We start from the raw sequence: 20,802 nt of genomic DNA on the forward strand, positions 1-20,802 counted from the left end.
AGACAACGAAAAGCAAAATGATTGCGAAGTTTGACAGCTTAAAATCCTTCCGTTCATAAGTTACAGAAAGAATTGTGACACCCGATAAGGGCCCGAAAAGATTCGGGACTTTCGAGAAACGTGCCCCTGGTCTCATTAGGGAGCTTACGAAACGAGGAGGACGACGGCTACGAGGACTTCATTTAAAAATACAAGTTCCCGTCATTCATATCACTACGAAACTATTTCATGTCGTTTCGCGTTAAATTTGTGTAGTAACTGTCGAGGAATTAAACTGGTATGAGTGGGCTGGAAGCGTAGAGAGAGAACTGAAAATTGATCGTCATAGGTTAACGTCCTCCACAGAACCTTGAATTTGGTCATTTCACGGCGTCATTTAGGAGATGACGTCAAAGAAATGTACCAAAATGTAAAACGCACGTGAAGAGCGTGCAGAACCATTGTTTTTGCTCACTAAACCTATTGTTTTGTAGCGTCGTCGATGCAGTCGGCGTCGTCGTTTCGTAAGCTCCCCATTAGCTTACATGGAGGGGTGACCAAAACCAAAACGTCTCGCACAGATGGGTTACCATATTTTCTTACCCATGGTGCTCCACTATAAATACTTAACTCAGGAGAGAACTAATCGAAAATACCGTTAACGATCTGATATCGATCAGGATATCGATCAGGATATCAATAAATTTTTAGAAATCCAGTTCTGTATTACCGCGGTTTGACTGCCCCGAAAATTTAATGGAGGCCAATGCGACGGTAATCATCCGCATCTGAACAGATTTCACAGCATAAATTAGGCCTCAAGTCCTTACAATAAAAAAAGCAAGGTGACGCAAACACCAACCCATTTCACCTGGTCAATTAGCAGCCATGGACAGCAATCTCGACCCCAGAGCTCTTCTCTTGACTGAGGGAGAGAAGAGCTCTGGGGAACCCTGAAACAACGTGTCGTCTCATTGGTTTTCGTGAAAAGCGTCTGTAATTGGTGCATTCATGTTAGCACGAGGAGTGAGCAGGCTCTGGTGACGAGAATGCCACGGACAGCTGTTTCGGCCTTGCTTGGCCTCATCAGCATGGCTAGGCTAAATAACCAATGTGTTATAGGTAGGATACGTGATAATAGTTTTCTTTCATCACATAATCTCTGTCAACATGTATACGTCATGTTGCACTCTCCCTTGCTTTTTTTACCTCTTCAGTGAAGTAAAAATTACCTGGACGTTTCTTGTCACCCAGATTCCTTTTCCTACAAAACAAAGGTATAAAAAAGACCTTTATTAAACGCTCAAGAGCAAATTAGTCCTCAAAGGCGAGGCATTGTGTCCGTGACACAGTATGTTGCTTTTCTGTGAGTCTGTTGGTTAAGAAATCCGACCGCGTCTTTCGTCTATTTGCCGAGTCGTCCTTCGTGGAAGCTCTCGAATTTCCGATCCACTTCCGTCTGCCAGGTCTGCCTCTTAGCTCGTCTATTTAGCTGTCTTACTACCCGTTTGTCTGCCACTCTCTACAACTCTATGTAAATATGTTTCTGTCTTTTCGATTTCCACCTGTGTTTCTAACCATTAATCGTAAACTATACTGACTGATAACAATGATGAATGCAACAAACCTGATTCTCGCTCTGTCCTTTATGATAAAGACACCTACGAACACTAACATTCCACCAAGCAGAGCAAAGACCACGATAACAGACACTATCCAATTATCATCAACACCTTGCTGTTGATCAGTGTAGGTTTCTTCTACATCAGGTTCCTGGGGAGAACCCATTGTGGGCCTTTCTCCACCATGACTTGTGACGTTGGAGGGAGCATCTGTGTCGTTAGAGTGGGTGTCGATTGGATGAGGTTTTTCATGCTCTTTGGTGTGGGTGGGTTGATGCGATGGAGATTCCGATGAGGTATGCTTAACTTCAGTATTTGCAGTCGATGTTACCACGGCATTTGAAGGGCTGTTTGGTGATGATGTCATCACGGCTTCTGTCGTGGCAACCGTCATTTTTGTTGGCGTTAGTGACATTTCTGTGGATGATGTCGCAACTGAAGCAGAAGATGTCATCTCATCTGCAAGATGAGATGAGGACAACATTAGAGTGGACTTAACGGCCTTAATAGCTGTGGTTATCAAAAAAGGCAAACCAGCAACATTGGGTGATGATCTCAGTGTTTTAAATGACGACACAGATCGTGAAATTTGTAACGACGGCGTTAAATAAGGCGATGTTAAAGTCGCTTTTGTAGGCTGCAGCGTCGCAATGATTTTTGCGTGTTTAGATAAATGTTCAACCACTTTCGATTTTACTTCGTCAAACGTTGACACAGCATGAAAAGATTGAGATGTTGCCGAAGCACTCGTTGTAGGAGTAAACATCATTCCGCTTCCCTTTGTTTCTTCAGGACTTCCTCGTGGTGGTGAAAGAACTTCTGTCGGAGATGACATCCTGTGGTCCTCCGAGCTTAAGGGTAAGACTCGTTTCGATGAAGAAGAAGGCACAATTTGCTGTGAGGTTTCTGTTGCTACTAAATAAGTGGAGGTCTTTTCTTCGTAAGGAATTGTAGCTGGTACGATCACTGATGTCGTAACAGATATAGGTGACGTCATCATTGCCTTCGTTCGAGAGTCCAAGGAAGCAATCTTCGCTTCATGGCGCAGTACACTTCCGCTGGATGATACAAAAGCTCCTATGGAAGATGATGATGAATCAACCGGCCTCCAAGCCACAATTTGAGAAGCTATTTCTGGTTTCAGGGAGTCCGACCTCCATACTTCCTTTTCCGATGCCGTCACGGAAGCAAATACTAGTTTAAGGGGCTTAGACTTCGAAGCTGTGATCTGAGCAGTTTCTGTTTTTATCACTTGATTTAAGTCTTTAGAGTTGGCACCAAAAATTGTCATGGATTCTGATGACGTCAACAACTCTTTGGCATGTGTGTCAAAAGGATATGGCATCATCTTTGTAACGATTTCTTTATTTAGCACTGCGACAGAGCTACTGGCTGCCATTTTATGTTTAGTTTTTTCTTCTGCTGTTAGTGAAGCCGATATCCGTGTTGTCATTTGTAATTCAATTGTTGGTTTGTCTTCTTCTGATGCTGCTGCTGTTGGTGTTGCTTCTACTTTCTCTTCTTCGCTAACTTGAGTTGTTGCTCTTGTTTCAAGGAAGGGTCGATTTGTAATTTCTTTTCCTAAAATGATGATGAGAAAGCCTCGCTTAAATTGAGACTTTTACTAAAGCGTTGCATTTGACCTCTGTTCTTTCTGTTTGACACGAAGTCGTGTGGCTTTTTTGTAAAGGCAAGCTCGAATGGTTAACTTAACGACCTTAACAGCTTTAACAGGAAAATTACGGAGTCAGAGAAAACGCTCGTAATATTAAAAAGATGGACTCGATAATTTGATATATCAGGAGTTGTTACTAATTTGTTGGATCATTTGGTAGGCAAAATTGACATAAACGACCTTTAAGTTCTACTGCCAAATTTAAACAAAAGTGCTGTTCTCTCTATGTTAACTTAGCAATGAATGAAGTCAATGAAAAGTTTACTCAAATTGAAACCATGAAAATGTGTTTGAAGTTTAGCTGCATACGCTGTAATTGCTCTATTTGCAACATACTTATTATAACTGATAATAGCATTTTCCAGTTATCTGATTGGCTCATTGCTAGACGTTTATAACAAAATCATACCGCGAAGACGTTATTTAAAAAGTCCTACTGTGAACAAAACGAAGCAAATTTGCGTTTTTCTTGCACCATTTCATTTTCATAAAGGAGGTTATTTCAAAGGCGAGCTTTCTTCGAAAGCTTCGAGTCCAGGCTTGACTGAATTTATTACCCACAAACACTGAAATGTAACTAGAATCGTACGGTATCTCTAGTTTAAGAGCCATTAGACTTAATGATGTAACAATGTATGGGAAAACATTTAACTATAAAAAAAATTGAGATCAAATGTCTCTTTCTTGAAATATCCAGACGAACTCCATAAGTGCCAAACGTTTTGTGTAATTTATTCCTTTTCTTTCTTCTTACGTCAGTACACCGTTCTTAAACACGAAGACACACTGTAAAAGTCGTGGTGCCTTAGACACATGCAAATGATTTATCAATCAACTGAGGACGAAACCGAGCTCTGTGATAATTTGCGCAACAAAAAAACCCCTTATGGTAATGTGCCCGTAATATGTCATAAAATATTATATGTTGATCTTTTTTTAATCCCGAGTCCCTTTCTCTCGCGCTAGAAATATATTTTAGCGCTTCCGTCTCCGTGTTGCTGCTGTTTGATCACCATCTTAGCTAATTAATCAGTCGTACTTGAATGAATTCGAACAAAGGCAGAGCGTGAAGCTACCCCTTAATAGTGCGTCGTCGTGTTTAATCACTTATTATTAGTATTTATAGACTGTAACTTAGAAACACTTTTTGACTTGATAAGAAAGTTAAGGACGGTGCCTACTAATTAACAATATTTTTGCCCCGGTGTGTGATTATGCAGGAAATGTAAGTCTTAACAAGTGTTATTAAAATCCAAAAAGAAAATTGGGGGTAACCACGCATTTTTCAAAGATAATTCATGAATAATATTTTAAAATACAAAGCAATATATGGCGTTCTTTCTCAAATTGAAACTTAATTATCTCTCAAAAATGCATGGTTACCCCCCAGTTTCTTTTTGGATACCAAGAGTACTTACTAAGATCTACTTTTTTCGGATAGTTTTAAACACCGCAAAAATATTCCTGTATTAGTAAGCATCACCGATGGGAAATCCGAGTATCTCGAGATGCGCAGAACGTATGCGCAATAACAATACTAGGCACCGTCCTTAAGCTAACGTCGAAACGTCGTCGTTTTTTTCGCAAACTTTCTGATCTTAAAATGTTTTTAAGAAATATTTTACTAGTATCGCAATTTTTATAGTTAGTTAAGTATGGGAAATCAAGAAATCTCTTGTCTAATTTAAGAGAGCACAAAACCAAGTACACTCAAATTAACTTTGTGCACACAATCACGAGATCCTAAAAAAATTATGGGTTCTATTTGAAGGAATCGTACAAAATTATTTGTGGTCTAAATTAAGTCCACCGTGGACTCTAATGCCTGTGTTGAGGACAAACAACACGTGATCGTTGCACGAAGGACAAAGTTTTATGCGTAAAAGATGATCAAATCATTGCAATATCTTCAATACTTGGTAAATTGGTTTGGCTATATCAGCTAATTATGTTTTTCTATTGCACGTGGTTTGTCCAATACCCCCAGAATAGAGCCCTATTTTATTAGATGAGATAGCGTCAATATTCGCCGGTTTTTGCTCCTGCCAATAAAGAGGCTGAACAAATCAATAATTGTCCTTTTCCATTACATGACACCTTAAGAAGCAAATGTACACCTGTAAAACTCTTTATGCCATCAAACCATGCAGTAGGAACGGCTTTCTAATATTTTAAAGTCGCCACAAGTTCACTTTAAATACACAAGAATGCACTTAACACAGATATTGCATACTTTATATTGTACAGTAATCTTCCATAACACCCAAGTAAGCAATATCACCCCTTTTTAACGTTTAGAAAAAAATTATCAAAAGCTTCAAAGCAAGTGAAACACGCTAATTTAAGCTCTTGCACCAACGTTAAGTTTATTATCATTATTATTTAAAAGATCGACAGATTTTCCTTTGTCACAATGATGTGATAGCAATTTCCCTCAATTTTGATTAATTGTCTACTATTCAAGCAATGACATACACAAAAAAATTCAAAATAATCAATGAGGAAACTAGTGAACTAAACAAGTAAAATTGAACTTTAATCTGTTGTACAATGATTTACCTGGATTACTCGTTGCCACTGTAGTATTCTGGCATCTCACAGCCATCGCTTGAATCACGACTGCAACAAGAAGACTTCGTAAACTGGCTCGTTTGAATCCCATCTTTGAATGACCGTACAACTGGGTTATTCCGATGATTTTCGGGACTAGATTTGCAGAAGAGATGCGCTAGTGTTCCGCCAAGAGATGTACCGCTCAGCTTAGTTCGGCAGCAAGCTAGATATGAACAAGACTGACTGACAAAAATATCTTTTCCGTGATGTTGAGTTTAATGAACCCTTGAATGTGAAGAAGCTATAACTTATAGTGGACTTCAGCAGGCGAACTTTGACGCGACAAAACACTCCTGAATGAAATATGTGATCGTCACACATGACTGAAAACTCTAACTTGATCAACATGGTGGTATCTTTCCAATTATCGATCTAATCGTATGAAAGTGAACTAGTAGAAAAAGAACATCCTTACGAACTTTGGCCGAAATCCTTTGTTTTAAAGCCGACGTTTGCGGTGATATGTTTCACAAACACAGTTAACGAAAAATATTCGACCTTCTTTGTCTGGAGGCAACATTGTAATACTTCCATCACAGCTCCTGGAAAGGAAACTTTTTTTGCAATATCGTTGAGAAAGCTAATATACGATCACTTCGATACAAAAAAGTACCGATACTAGGAGTATCGGTCCTTTCTTCCAGATGGCTTTACTTCTCCCTCTAATCTCCATAATCTAAGTGCGTTAGGGGTAACACCACAGTAAGGGGATGCCGAGTCACAATTTTGATTTGTACAGAATGTCGAAAGCTGAAACCGTTGGTAGAAGTGGTATCGCTACGATATCGAATGCGAAATCCGCTATCGTCGAAATCAGACGTAAGTGTGACGTTTCTAATAGTGGGCAAATGGCACCAATATAGTGAACTCTGTCCGCATCTTACAGCGATGCTTTTTTTACGCCATCGCCAAATATATGCTTTTCGAAATTCCATCTCTGAACTCCTATAGTTGAAGTAACCCGAAAAAGATATCACTCTTTTTTAACGCTCACCATATATTATCCGTGCGCGAAGACTGTGAATCCGCGCCGGAAAATGTACGAGGGATGACGAAGTTTCAGTTAAGTAAACCGAAGGAAAATTATCATCTCTAACGCTAACCATTGGTTGGATCACGCGAAGACAATGTGGAAGTAAGCAACATATGACGATGTTTCGAATCAACGGTACCGCACAACAAATGTCGACTGTGGTCAATTGTATTTGTTCTACACGATTGACTACGTAGCTACAGTTATGCCTGACCTGACTGCCAGCAGTCTAATCGTGGCGGAAAACAAGGAGAAAGGTTGCATCAACGACTTAGTAATACATGTAGCAGTGTCCTATATTGTATAGGTTTTCTGTATCGAGCGATTTGTCATGTGTGACAGCCTGTCTGGGGATGACATCCACTCAAAGTGCGAGACAGACCAGACAAACAACAGAGATACTAATCAAGTGAAGCTATGATCTTCGCAGTTATGAACGCAATTTTTACAACTGCATAGAGAAGCCTAAAAATTTCAGGACTTCAACGGGGTTTGAACCCGTGACCTCGCGATTCCGGTGCGACGCTCTAACCAACTGAGCTATGAAGCCACTGACGTTCGGAGCTGGTCATTTGTGGGTTCTAATGGTCCCGTGAGGAATGAATCAGTGATGAAATGGTAGATGAAATGAATCATATATGAACTGCGGATATGAAATCAAAGTGAAGTTATGATCTTCGCAGTTATGAACGCAATCAGTTACAATTGCATAGAGAAGCCTGAAAAATTCAGAAGAACTGCGAAGAAAAATTCAAACGAACTGCGAAGATCATAGCTTCACTTTGATTTCATATCCGCAGTTCATATATGATTCATTTCATATACCATTTCATCAGAGATACTAATGTCCAGGAAAATTTAAAGACGTTGGTAGTCTTGGTTTCGAAAACCAATCGACCCTAATGCAAAAATGGATTCCCGAAATGGATATCAGAAACAAAGGGAAAACGTCCAGATCAGAAAACCTTACATTATCAAAAAGAGTATAAAACGTATTTTGTTTTCCAACCACGTTGGTATTTTGACCAGTATTGTCAACCCCTATCCCCCAAAAGACTTTTTCACTACTGTTCTTTCTATTCCACCAACATTTCCGCCGTGACGTCAGGGGCATTCAAAGAATAGGACGCAGCACTTTTGTTTCGGTTGTAAAGGTCTGGGTTCTTTCTGAACCAAGACGGCCAAACATCAGGTGTAACAGATGCTTCATGATTGACTGCGATGTTCCACATTAAATAGCTTGTGTTGGTGATAGTTCTCTTTCTTACTCTTCGCGAAAACATAAATTCGAATTTATCAACAATAATTGAGTAATTTCGTCATCACTGCCTTTCGTGTTGTTTATTTTTTACGATGGTCAAATATATACAAAGATATACCAGCCAAGAAAATTTATCTCCGGCGAAATATACTAATAACTAAATTATACTCTAGACATCTAAAACGATGCATTTTTACTGAAAAAAACAAAAGACTAGAACGCCTCTTCTTTTTTTTTTTTTAATCGTCCCTTGCCAAACGCGCGGAAAGGAATGATTCTTGAGCGCTATTGCCAGCTTTAATAAGTGTCTTCTTGTTATTCGTTATTTTCCTCTGGTTCTCGTTCACTGGATATAGTCTTTGAAGAGCTCGTCTCTCGTTGTCCAGCCTTTTCGTGCTTTGCATCTTGTGTTTGCTACACAAACACTACAAGTCATTTTTTCCGCTATTGCCCCTGCTACCACACTCAGCATCTATTATTCTATTTCCGCGCATGTTTTTTTTTTGCGCCCTTGTTAACCGGTACAGACATGTCCTTGCGCGCTACTTTTCTATCAGTGAGGTCTATCACAGGTTTAATTTCAGAATGTTTCATGCATGCGATAGACAACACAACTATAAGACGTAACACCGCATGCGCAACACAACTCACGCACCGGGTTACGAAACATGCTACTCGGGATCGTCGTAGTCATGGTAACACGGAAGGTCCTCGGTGCGAGTCACGCAACAGTTGACGTTATTTTCATCGGTTTCGTCCGGGTCTGCATAATCATGAAAGTCTCTATTATCTGTTATTCCCTTCTCTTTCGGGTCGCCTTCGGAATCAGATATCACTATAATGCCCTCCGGTTCGTCATAGTCGTATCCGCCTGACGATAAATTATTTAATCTTCGCTTTCCTGATTGCAAAAGCTTCTTCCTTTTATTGGGATCTATAACGGGAGGTTCTTCATAATCTTCGGAATCCGAAGAATAAGATGAATCTGAAAAGGCAAAGAAACGGGAGGAAAAATATTAGATGTGAGGTGTTTAGGTGACTCTTATTATGGACTGAAATATTATTCAGCCATCCTCCACGATGATGATGACGATGACCGCGCACCAGTGGCTCAGTTGGTTGAGCACCGGGCTGTCACGCGGGAGGTCATGAGTTCAACTCCGGCCGGACCAACACTCAGCAGGGTCTTTAAATAACTGAGGAGAAAGTGCTGCCTTTGTAATTACATCTGCAAATGGTTAGACTCTCTAGTCTTCTCAGATAAGAACGATAAGCCGGAGGTCCCGTCTTCTATGTTCATAATCCTGTGGGACGTAAAAAAACCCACACACTTGTCGAAAAGAGTAGGGCATGTAGTTCCCGGTCTGTCTTCTGTGATGTTGGGAGGGTAAATGCTCGGAGAAATTTGCTACACCAAGCTACTCCAAAATTCGAGGGTAAAGAAAGATACATGATGATATGACGATGATGCGATGATCAAGAAAATGATCTCCTAAGCTGTGTTTGTACACCCTCGCCGAGTGTAGTAACAAAAATACAAATCGAATCCCCGAACAACACCCGAATCAGAAGAAAACATACCTTCGCTATCGGTGCGTTCTTCAATCTCCGCATAGTCCGGGATTTTGTCTTCATTGGCGATCTCTAATTTCTGAGATAAAAAAGACATCTATTTAAGCAAACGAATCCAAGCATTTGTATGAGAAGCCTTCGTTGGACATAACGTCTACAAACTGAACGTAAATCCTTGGTCCTTACCACTGGTTCAGTATCTTTCATCAATGTTTGATACTCTCTTGCGTCTTCAGGGCAGTCCTTGAATAAACTAAGATAATTGGACGATCGAATGCCTCGATTTGAAGGCTGTCGCTGATTGAATCTTGGGTCTGCAGAAAGAGTAAGGTAACCTGGCAGACTATCCTTTCGTTCAGTTGGCTTCGTATTTTCTACCAAGGGCTGATAATCGAGGCATTCCTCCGCACTTTGGCCGTTTGCCTTTTCAATATTTTCCATTTTCAGCGTGTCTGAAGCACCGCGCGCATAAAAAGGATTGCTTGCTGTTCAAAAAAGGAAAAAAAGGAATCAACATTTACTATAGACCAATTTAATAAATGGCGACCACCTTAACATTTTTTTGTATTTATGTTAATTAGACCTACTGGTATCACTTTGAAACAAAAATTCTTTTGAAATTTGCCTGTTGTAGCGAGGCTAGAAAGGCTTATTAGCATTAAAACCGAAGAATATTTTATCTGACCGCCATTATGACAGAGGCCTATATTATCTCAACACTGATCATTTCTGATGATCATGATGAGCTTACTTAAGTATCAAGTGTATTTAGCCCAGGCCCCTTGGGAACTAATTGGGGACACCGCTGTACAGAAATCAAATCATCACATATCAAATAGGTTTTTGAGGAGAGGGGAAAACGGGAGCACCCGGAGGAAATAACCCTTCCCAGTAGAGTAGAGAACAAACAAACTAAGGTCACATGGATTTTTATCAAAGAGGTTAGCAAACAACTCGAAGAGGACCATTAAATTTTACGAAAGAGTTTCATTGATAAATTCTGTTTGTTATAAAACTTACCGTTATTGCCTTCTTTTCCTACTTCAAATTGCCTGATCATGAAAGGTTAAGAAAAAATATCATAATGTTATTAGAAAATAAGTATATTTTCCTGCAGACGTTTTGAAATTGTATTCTGAGAAGACTTGTGTGCACACGACAAGTAAGCGAAATTGCAACTTGCAAGTACATGCCGATCGGTGCAACTGTGATGTCATGTCGATGCACGTGGATAATGAACTTAATAGTGTGATTAGGCACAACCAGAAGCACATGACCTTAAAGCGTATAGATCGTTTTCACGTGACGTCACATTGGCCATGTTGGTGTACAAGAGCAATGGACGTTCTCTCCTTTGGGAACCAAACTCTATTTTTATGCAGATTCCATAAATACATTTTGTATTGTTTTGTTGTTATGGCCGCCAAGTCACGTGAGTGAAAACCATCTATAACATGCAACTGCTGGGGATTATAGAACACCAATTTTATGCCCAAATAAGGACCAAAATAAGATCGATGCTGCACGCACGGGAAAATGCGCGAGCAACGTTACATACAAATAACGAGATTTTCAAACTAAAAAAACCCAGGTCGGCACAAGTCATGAGCTTCTGGCACAACATACAATATGCAAGCGAATATATGCGGTCAAAAATGGCCTCAAATCATTGTGGAGAATAATGCAATGCACATGTAGGAAATGCACTAAAGTATTTTAGATCCCTTCAATTTCAAGTCACTGGAAAAAGTTGCATACCTTCTACGTCTCCAAAGAAGCAAAAACACTGCCAGCAGAGCTAAAAATCCGAACAAAACACCAGACAACGCTGCTAGAATGACAACAATAAGGCTGACTTTGGGTTGGTTTGAAGATGACAAAACAACTACACCACTGTCGGCAGAAAATGTTGTCAGAAGCATGTTTGGCAATGTAGATTGTTCCGTTTCCAATAACGCAGTGGTTGTCGTTTTTTCTGTTCTATATCCAATAGTGATATTTTGAGTGTGGTTTCTTTTTGATGATATCGGTGCCTGTGAAGTTGGTTTGACGTCAGTAACTATGGAATTAATAAAAAAAAGAATTGAATTTGAGTCGACTAACTTCAGGTTATCTCGGTGTAAAAGGAGCTGCCACGAGTAGTCAATTCAAGCACCCACCTAGAAAGCGTCCACTGATTACAGACAATAGAGAGCTTTAGCAACGACGACGGAAACGGGAACGAGAACGTCATCTCAAAATATTGTAATCACTTCACGACTATTCCAAGTTTTTTAATGTGAGAAAGGTATGGAAGCCCCTCAGGAATGAAAACGTTATGAGCGGCGCTTTGTCTTTGGCCACTAAATACGCAAAATTGTGACACTCTCGTTGACGTCATCGTTGTCTTTGCTAAAGCTCCCAAATAGGGAGCTTACACAAGGACGACAACGACAGCTAAGAGAACTCCACAAAACAATAGCTCTAGTGAGCAAAAACAAAAGCTCTGCGCGCCCTGCACGTGCGTTTTTCATTTTCATACATCTCTTTGCCGTCCTCGTCCTAACAACGACGTGAATTGACCAAATTAGAGGTTGTGTAGAGGACGTGAGAACATGACGAAATATTTTTAATTTTCTCCCCAAACAACCACACAATTCATGCCAGTTTTATTCTTGCAATGTTGATACACACTTTCCATTCCGAAAGACTTGGGGTTATAACTAAGTTACCAGGAAACTTAAGCACGCGCGTTTTTGAGACGCGGACGGCAACCGGAAGAGAACATTTCGCGTGCCAGGCCAGCGGTGTCTCGCAGATTTTTTAGATTAATCATCCCCAATGAACAAAAGATACTTTGCAATGTAAATGTGGTTGTGTGAAGGCGAGTTGAAAGGGAAAACAGCTCACTTCCGGTTGCCGTCCGCTTCTCAAAAACGCGCTTCCTTAGGCTCCCTATTACAATAACGGGAAACGATAGGGAGATTAAGCACCGCGTTTCTAGAGGCGGACAGCAACCCAAAGTGAGCTGTTTTCCCTTTTAACTTGTCTTCAAACAACCACATTTACAATGCTAAGTATCTTTTCTCCATTGGAAATGATTGGTATAAAAATCTGGGAGACACCACTGCCCTGGCACGGGAAATGTTCTCTTCCGGTTGCCGTTCGAGTGTCAAAAACGCGGTACTTAAGCTCTCTAATATTTTTAGACGACGTTCTCGTTGGTAATCACTCGATAAGGGTGTGTGAGATCCGGAAGTAATTAAGGATAAGGCAAGTGGAAACAGCCGAGGTTGGCTCCATTACCCGAAACCTTATTTGGATAGATCGTAAAACAAATACCTAAGCAAATTGCTTCGACCAATCACAGCAGGTACAAACACTGCAATGAACCAATCCAAATTCGTAGCTCAAAGCGAGGGAAAAATTGCGCGTGCAAGTAGCTGGTTTTCCTCAACCAATGAGAAGTTCTCATTGGTTGATAAACTGAGCGAAATTTTTAAACCCAATCACCAGGCGTAGCAATTGCAATAACGTAATATACGAAAACCGTGTTCAACAATTATCTTTTTACACATTGTTTTCGAGAAATCAAGCGGTAACAGTTCTGTTATGACGTAATCATGTTCTTAATAAATCAAGTTCAAGTCCATTGGTTAGTAAAACATAACACCTGTAATCTACAGATTCCCACCAAAGACTGTGAAAGTAAGGTAATAGGAACTCTTTCGAAGTCCTGAGCTCATCATATAGAAGAGGGTGAGCACACTGTGTAGTAATAAATGTGATCATAACTAAAGCCATATTCTCGAACCTACATTATCCTGTACACAGGTTGTTCTACTCTTCGTCTGTGGGTAAAATCCTATGATGTGACTAGTTAATCTAATAAGCAGTACTTTTCTTTGGTGATTTTTAATATACTGTACAAGGTGTTTGGTTCTTTTCAGTACGGTACTTACAGAATCCACCCTTCTTGAAGTGTACGCAAGAATTTAATTCATTTCCTCCTTTGCCACGACACTTCAACTTGAGCGAGAAAATGAGTCCGTCATATTTCTTTCCTATGTCGGCGAACCACTATGCAAATAAAACAGAATAAAAACGTTAGCGTTTGTGTTGTTTACCAAGATCTTAAGCAAATTAAATTCATAAATTGCCTCTCATTTCCTTATGAAAACAGTTGCTCGTTGCTGATAGGTGTGGTCAACTGTTTACATAAAATTAGAGATCACGTGATTTTTCAGTGACCACATCTAAAAGTTAAGTACCGTAAACACCGGTGTATAAGCCGCACTCGCAGATAAGCCGCACCCCGAGTTTAGCAACTTAGATTTTGGAAAAAAAAACTTTAAAAGAAATTAAAATAAATAAAAAGTGGAGTCTTGACAAAGATGTCTCACATGTAAATGCACTCTTTCTTCAAGTTTCTTGCACGTGTCAACCCGCGTATTAACTCACTCACTAGAATTTTTGCTTAACTTGTTAATTTATGCAAATTTACGACATGGTGTCTAGATGTTCTCGCAGATAAGCCGCATCCCCGATTTGATGCGAAAATTTTGAGCAAAAAGGTGCGGCTTATACGCCGGTGTTTACGGTACTATTAATTGACACTTACAACTAAGGCTCTGCACGTATCCGGATATTTTTGAATCCGCAACTTTTTCTTTCCGGATTCAAATATATTCCCATCCACAAGTACCGTATTCAAATCGAATTTGCCCGTACACACGTATCCAAAACGTATCCGGATTCATTCTAGTACTCAGGACTCCTGAAGAAAACAGAAGTAACAGAGCATGCGCCATAAAGAAATAATATTCGAAAAATGCGTGGTTACTCCCAATTTTCTTTTTGGATTTCAATAATTCTTGTTAAGATCTGCTTTACCCGTATGTTCAGTAAAGTAGGGACCGTCTTTAATCGCAGCAATTTCTTGACTCGTTCTCAGGTTCTCTCTTCTCTGCCTCCTTTAGCGGAGACTCTGGGAACGAGGTTGATCAATGGGAAGACCTTAGACAGCAATGACCAGAACTAGGGTGCTGACCAGCGGTTTTCGTTAAAACAATGGTTTGCTGGGGATGCGCAGTCTCGCGGGCTCAGAAAACCTGGTTGTGGTCATTGTTATTTAAGGTTTTTCTGTTTGGTCGGAGATTAACAATCACTCACCTCGAGAGAAAGCCGGTCACTGGCCACAGCAGGATCTTCTTCAATTTTAACATTCAGTTTGGAAAGAGCTTGATTATGATGCAAACGATGTTGCCAGCTTCTGTTCAGATAAAGTGATTCCTCGGGAACAATCTCGCACGTATGGAGGTCCTTTACAAGTCGAAAGTGAAGGAGAGCCCTGGCAAAGCCTTTATTCCATGGACATAAATACAAGGTTTTGTTTCCTGGATTTAAGGTGTTCAATGTTGAAAGGACTTCTTTCTGACACTGAAGGTGCGATTCCGCGACAACCATGCGGTGATCACAACCTAGGAATATTATGAAATTTAAAGTCGATGTGTGAAGCAACAACCGTACAAACAGCAGATGTAGCTCATTTTGCTTGCGCAGGACTCTTTGTTGGCAAAAAGAGACAGCTGTTTTTAATAGGGTGCTACGAATAACGGAAATTTGCGAACATATTACTTGATTGACCGAGGGCCAGGGCCAGAAAATAATAGGGCAAAAAATTATGTCAATACGCACGCAGGAATCATTGAAAGATGAAAAAAAAAAAACGACCTATCCGCGCTTCCTTCCCGAATGACAAAGTTATCGATTAATGAAGAAAGGTGTTCTCATGGGATCTGGTCTGTGGCATATCCGCCGCAGGGGAGGGCGGAAACATCGCCCAAATACCTCAGTTTTTTGCCACAACGAAACACAGCACTAAAGAGCGAGTCTTAGCGAGCTCTACAGCAGTGGGCAGGCCCTGTGCCTCTCTGACCGTGATAACGACGCAGAGATGAGACATTTTGAAGCAATCAGACAAAAAACACAACGCGAATTACTTTAAAATCTTAGATACATTTGTTTTGTGTGTAATTTGTCGATACGAGTTTTCCGACGCTTCTGATAATAATTAATCTTATCCGCCCAAAACAAATGATGAGTAGCATATCAATTAAGATTTCCGCAAGAAATTCCACGTTTTAAAATATGTTTGACTGAGGAATGACAGAGAATGACCCCTCAGGATGCGAATCTGTTTAAATGTGTGACAATTTGCAACACACAGAATACATTTCAATTTTACATTTCGCCGGTCAAACAAACTCCTTTCTGCGTGTGTACAACACAATTTATCCATCACAAAGCCGTGATGATTGAAATCTCAATTATTTATCCAACATGACAATCATTACTAGCGACCTTGTCTTGAGGAGAAGGTTCAGTGATACAAGGCTGTGCTATCTGTCACGAATTTCCTGAAAGTGTATCGAATTATTTAACGCTAAAACACAAGTTTCAATACAGGTAACAAAAAACAAATCGAAGAAAAGAACGGTGCAAGAAATGAGTCCCTAGTTTACAGGCGCAGAATTCGAAGATTGACCTCAAAATCTTAAGCTTTACTTTGATAGTCGGCCAACGTAACCAACTGTCAAAGAGGCTAAGAGGCCTTAAGGACGATTTACCTGCTGAATATCCTTTTAAATATTTAAGTGTTTTGTTAAACCTACAAATATTCTTGCCGGTAAAAAGACAAGTTTACAGAAGGGCTCAAAACCTTGCGATTTTTTAACGATCTGGTGAATTCAATGTGATCTCTCTTATTGTACGAGGTCAAAGATCTGTCATACAAATTTCTTGTTTTTCACGCGCAAATATCGCTGAATGTTTTTTTTTTTTTTTGCTTTTCAGAACATTTTGGGCAAGAAATTTATTATTAATAACTGGGAGAACGGATTTTCTGGTAGAATGAACAACGCGAACCTAGTTTACTCGGTCGGGGAGACACTATCTAGACAAAATGCCTGCTATGGCGCCGTCTCTGGCCAAATCTTTGCCGCTTTGTAGTATCCTTAGGCTATCTTACCTTGTTTAGAGCTCTGAATTTTCAAGATAGACATCAACTGGTCTTCTGAGGTACAATTTCTGTTCCTGAGAAGATAAGTCGGCATTCGGTTGGGACAAATACAACTGCAACAGTTGATTCCGCAAAACGGCGACTTCTTTCCGTCGAAAACACAAGAAGCTCCACTCTCGTTGCATGATTTTGAAGAGTTCGCGTTCTGAAAAACATCCCCCGTCGTATGTCTTGAAATATTAAATGAGCTGCTTCCAACATCGGCGAGAAAAATGGCGAGGACGACGATTAATTGCAAGGAATGATTAAGAAGTTTTCGCGACATTTCGATCGGTCGATTTAATACTATGCGACACGAGCCCATGTGTTAGCCGTGGTTATAAATTAAAACGTGCAGGAAACCACCGACAGTGCCAGTAACTGAACGCTTCTCGGTAATCGGCTTTTCTTAACGAGTGCTTTGCGGTCATAGGTAGCCTTATGTTTATCTGTTCTCCTTTGTGTGTTTGAGCTAAACTGGGCAGGGAATTTAGAAATTCGATAACTTACACGTTTCGTCTCGTTTAGACCCCGCCTAAAAGCAAAACAAAATAATTTGATATCTTTTTGGGGTTTTCTTACAAACTTTCAATTTCAAAGAAGGCAAAGAGTTGAACCCAATTGATTTCGAAAAGAAGAGCCCAGAATTACTCTTTAACGCGTAGACACCAATTCTATTTGACACCAGGACTTGCGAAATTAGACCAAACAAGAAGTTTCTGGATTTTTCACGAGCAATGCCAAAACGCAAGTCTCAGTGAGTAACGAAAGAAATACCAGATCAGTGTCAAAGTGATGATTTTTGATTCGTCGGAATCACGTTGTAATCATTTTACGTAGTGTGAAACCACTTCTTGTGCTGCTTGAGCCGAGAAAACGAAGTGAGATATTTCGCTTTATCTCTTTGCAAATAGAATTTGCAGGAGAGTGTACGACAAAGTCAAGTGGGCTGAATAAATATACTTAAATATCTCCGGCTAAACTGACCAATCACGGCTCGCTTAATACCTGATAGACATAAAATACAAATGTTTAATTAAACAGCTTATCTCCAATAAATAGAGATGACGCAGACTTTCATTCAGTCCTCGCGACTTGGAAGAAAACGAAAGTCGAGAGCAATTATCATTCTTCTGCTGAATTTTTTTTCGAATGTTAAAAGTGACTTTTTTTCCCTGAACTCAAAACATCACGTTGCAAAAACAAAAGTGCTTTATAGAAGGATAAGCTTATTCAAAGTAGTAGATACAATGTCAAAATATGGTTCGCGTGCGCTTGGGTGGTTACAGCAAGGCTAATCGTACTAATGTTCCGTGACTTGATCAAATGAGCGAGCTTCTCAAGTGTTTCCACCTCTTCATCTTGAGGCAGTACGTTTGGAAAGCGCTGATAAGATTCTTGCACATTCTAAAACTTCCTATCTGTGATGTCAAAACATTTTCGACATCCTCACGCACCAAACTTTAAATTTCACAAAAAAACAAAAAAATGAACACAACAAACACTTTTTTCGCTAACATTTAATTATGATGTTTGAATGTTTACTCACAGCCTGTAAATAATTACGTACTTCGTTAGTTATTGTGGGTTGAAACCAAAAAAAAAGTGTTTGGTTTCAAAAGATATGAATTTGTAAAGAACAAAGTTGTTCATTTGTTTTGGAAGGCACAATCAGAGTCAAGACTCCATAATACGGATCGACACTTTTGTTTTGATAAACAACAAAAACTGTGGTTTTTCTCACGCAGTCGGGTTTTGTTAAGTATTATGGTAATTTACCCCTCAATGGATAAAAGGCAGCACTTCGTGCGTTGTAAAAGTAATACGGAGGGAAGCAGTCACTACCGTAATTCAAAACTGCGCCTACACTACATCTAGCAAGCTTTTAAAAGACATACTTAGATCTAATATATATAAGCGTATACTAATGGTCCCGGATTGAAAAAAAAAGAACTTTATTCAAGTGTCTAGTCGTTCTAGCGCTGGAGCACTAATTGGAGACACTCTAAACTGAAATTAACAATTAACGCAAATCAAGTCAAATGTTGGTTTTTGAGGAGAGGGGACTGAACCGGAGTACCCGGAGAAAACCTCTCGGTGCAGAGTAGAGAACCAACAAACTCAACCCACATATGATGCCGAGTCTGGGAATCGAACCCGGGCCACGTTGGTGGGAGGCGAGTGCTCTCACCACCACTGCGCCATCCTCGCACCCCAAGGCCTAGGCCATCCCTGACTCATATATACACGATATCCCATTCTCTGCCAACAGGCGTGTCTTCAAACACGATGAAGAAGCCCACCTGTGTATAAGAGAAATTGCTTATACAGGTTGCGTTGACTTTGTTTCAGACTGCGAGACTTCTGAGATTGCTTTTGGTGTCGTATTTCCGCCATTTTGATTCCAAATGGAAAGCGAAAGTCCGCACCCACTTCCTCCTCAAGTCTTTTTGAAGGGAAGCCGGCAGGGACCTGAATAGCAATTCTTTATACTCGTTGTTAACAACTGTGTGTAAAAGGACAAGATGATACTACTTTTGAACAGTCACGCGGAGGATTCAGAGCCATTTGGTCTCTTTAACAATTAGACCTGTAGCCCGCAAGGGCTACGGGTCAATAGCCTATGAGGCGAAGCCGATGTAGCCTGCAGAGCAGGTGTTTTTTGGGACTGAAATAGCTTCTTCACCTTTTTTTCAAACAAATAAACATATTGTGTCCTTAGACGCAGTTAGGGTAATCATATCAAGACGTAATTTGGCTAATCAGGCTCACACTATATTTTCCTCGAAAATAACGTTACCATGGCAACGGTATTACCATTTCTTTGAGCCTTAAAATCATCATATAGTGTCTTTCTTGAAAAAAAAAAAATCATTTACCGTTACCAGATAATGTTAAAAATAATCTCTAAAATATTTAAAATTCAACAAAATCTGTAGGCCAGTTTTTCAGAAAAACCAGTGTTTTTGAAATGTGTGTCTAATAGTCCTCTAGTAGCGTAACCAATTAAAATGCAGGATTTGCATTAGTCCACTAGTTGGCTGATACTAATACTATATTAACCAGTACTTACGATGACATATCACTCTTGCTCCTGTCCATTTGGCTGGATGCTGGAGAGCCTACCTTGGTAATTGATTATCTCTTTCTCGTAAAGTCCAAATAAAAACAACTTTTTGCAAAGATCATTATAGTGTCTGGGATCCTCTGCCCTAATGTTTCCGCTTTTGATGTTCCGGAACCTACAAAACGAAAGTGTCTTGATCAGTTTCATGATCAGTTCTGTTTCGTAGACCGAATGCATAAATGGGTGCCTAAAATGTATTCTTTTGTTTTTGTGCTAATTAGACTCACTTTAGCCTCGCTCTCAAGCAACATTTCTTTTGTATTTTGTCCAATGCAAACGAGGCTAGTGAGTCTAATTAGCACATAAACAAAATAATATTTTTTGGCCGCCATTTATATATTCGGTCTATAAATAATATTCCGAATCCCAAATTCAATAAAAATTATTACTTCGTTTAGTTTAATATATTCAATACCCTTGTCAAATAGCTTTGCTAGTCGCTTTCAGTATTCAATAATCTTTACTCCGGCCACAGCCGACAAGTAAAACTACCTTACATGAGTTCGTCTATAAGTGACTCAAGCCGCGAATGTAGGGAACTGGGCCTCGTCCAAACCAACGCATTTCAGTTGCGTTTTCGCCATCATCCACTTATGCCGAGGGAAACTAAGCAAGGTACTCTGCAAAGTCATTCTATATCCACGCTGGCGTTTTCTTATCTTTTTCATGAATTTACACTCACACGTTCAACAACGATGAAAAGTGAATGATTATAAAATTCTCTCACGCTTTTTTTTTTGAGTGACCGTTTTTACGGATTCACCAAATTACGCCGATAAATGCGTCTTCAATAGTTTTCCACATCCCGACGAAATAGTTTTAAATCTGTTAACACCCTTTACGAAAGTCTGCGTTTTTCAGCATGACCGGCAGTAGAGATT

General features: G+C 39.9%; 2 protein-coding genes across 2 annotated transcripts in view; both read right to left on the minus strand.

The window, feature by feature from the left end:
• LOC138056809 (uncharacterized) overlaps nt 1–6,097 on the minus strand; it is a 7,846-nt gene extending 1,749 nt beyond the window's left edge. Inside the window, exons 1-3 of the mRNA XM_068902708.1 lie at nt 5,836–6,097; nt 1,607–3,182; nt 1,212–1,243 (exon numbers count right to left, since the gene is read on the minus strand). Of these exons, the coding sequence (XP_068758809.1) occupies nt 1,212–1,243; nt 1,607–3,182; nt 5,836–5,938 (1,711 nt within the window). The 5' untranslated portion in view covers nt 5,939–6,097. The remainder of the gene's footprint in view (nt 1–1,211; nt 1,244–1,606; nt 3,183–5,835) is intronic.
• A 2,152-nt stretch (nt 6,098–8,249) lies between these two features.
• Nucleotides 8,250–17,337, minus strand: LOC138056811 (uncharacterized). The gene is made up of 8 exons (XM_068902709.1): nt 16,765–17,337; nt 14,907–15,214; nt 13,697–13,814; nt 11,514–11,814; nt 10,776–10,807; nt 9,942–10,240; nt 9,765–9,834; nt 8,250–9,168 (listed from the first exon to the last, which is right to left on the minus strand). The coding sequence occupies exons 1-8, from the start codon at nt 17,117–17,119 to the stop codon at nt 8,855–8,857; spliced, it is 1,797 nt and encodes a 598-aa protein (XP_068758810.1). The 5' UTR covers nt 17,120–17,337; the 3' UTR covers nt 8,250–8,854.
• Between the last annotated feature and the right edge of the window lie 3,465 nt (nt 17,338–20,802).

Source organism: Montipora capricornis, chromosome 7 (genome assembly GCF_036669925.1).
Source record: "Montipora capricornis isolate CH-2021 chromosome 7, ASM3666992v2, whole genome shotgun sequence".
Lineage (NCBI taxonomy): Eukaryota > Metazoa > Cnidaria > Anthozoa > Scleractinia > Acroporidae > Montipora > Montipora capricornis.

Excerpts from the sequence above, each read along its gene's own strand:
- LOC138056811 (XM_068902709.1), bottom strand. The coding sequence starts at position 17,119 with ATGGGCTCGTGTCGCATAGTATTAAATCGACCGATCGAAATGTCGCGA. Across the intron at positions 11,815-13,696 it reads CTTCAAGAAGGGTGGATTCT|TTACTGACGTCAAACCAACT; the intron begins GTAAGTACCGTA and ends TTAATTCCATAG. Across the intron at positions 9,169-9,764 it reads AGAACGCACCGATAGCGAAG|ATTCATCTTATTCTTCGGAT; the intron begins GTATGTTTTCTT and ends TTGCCTTTTCAG.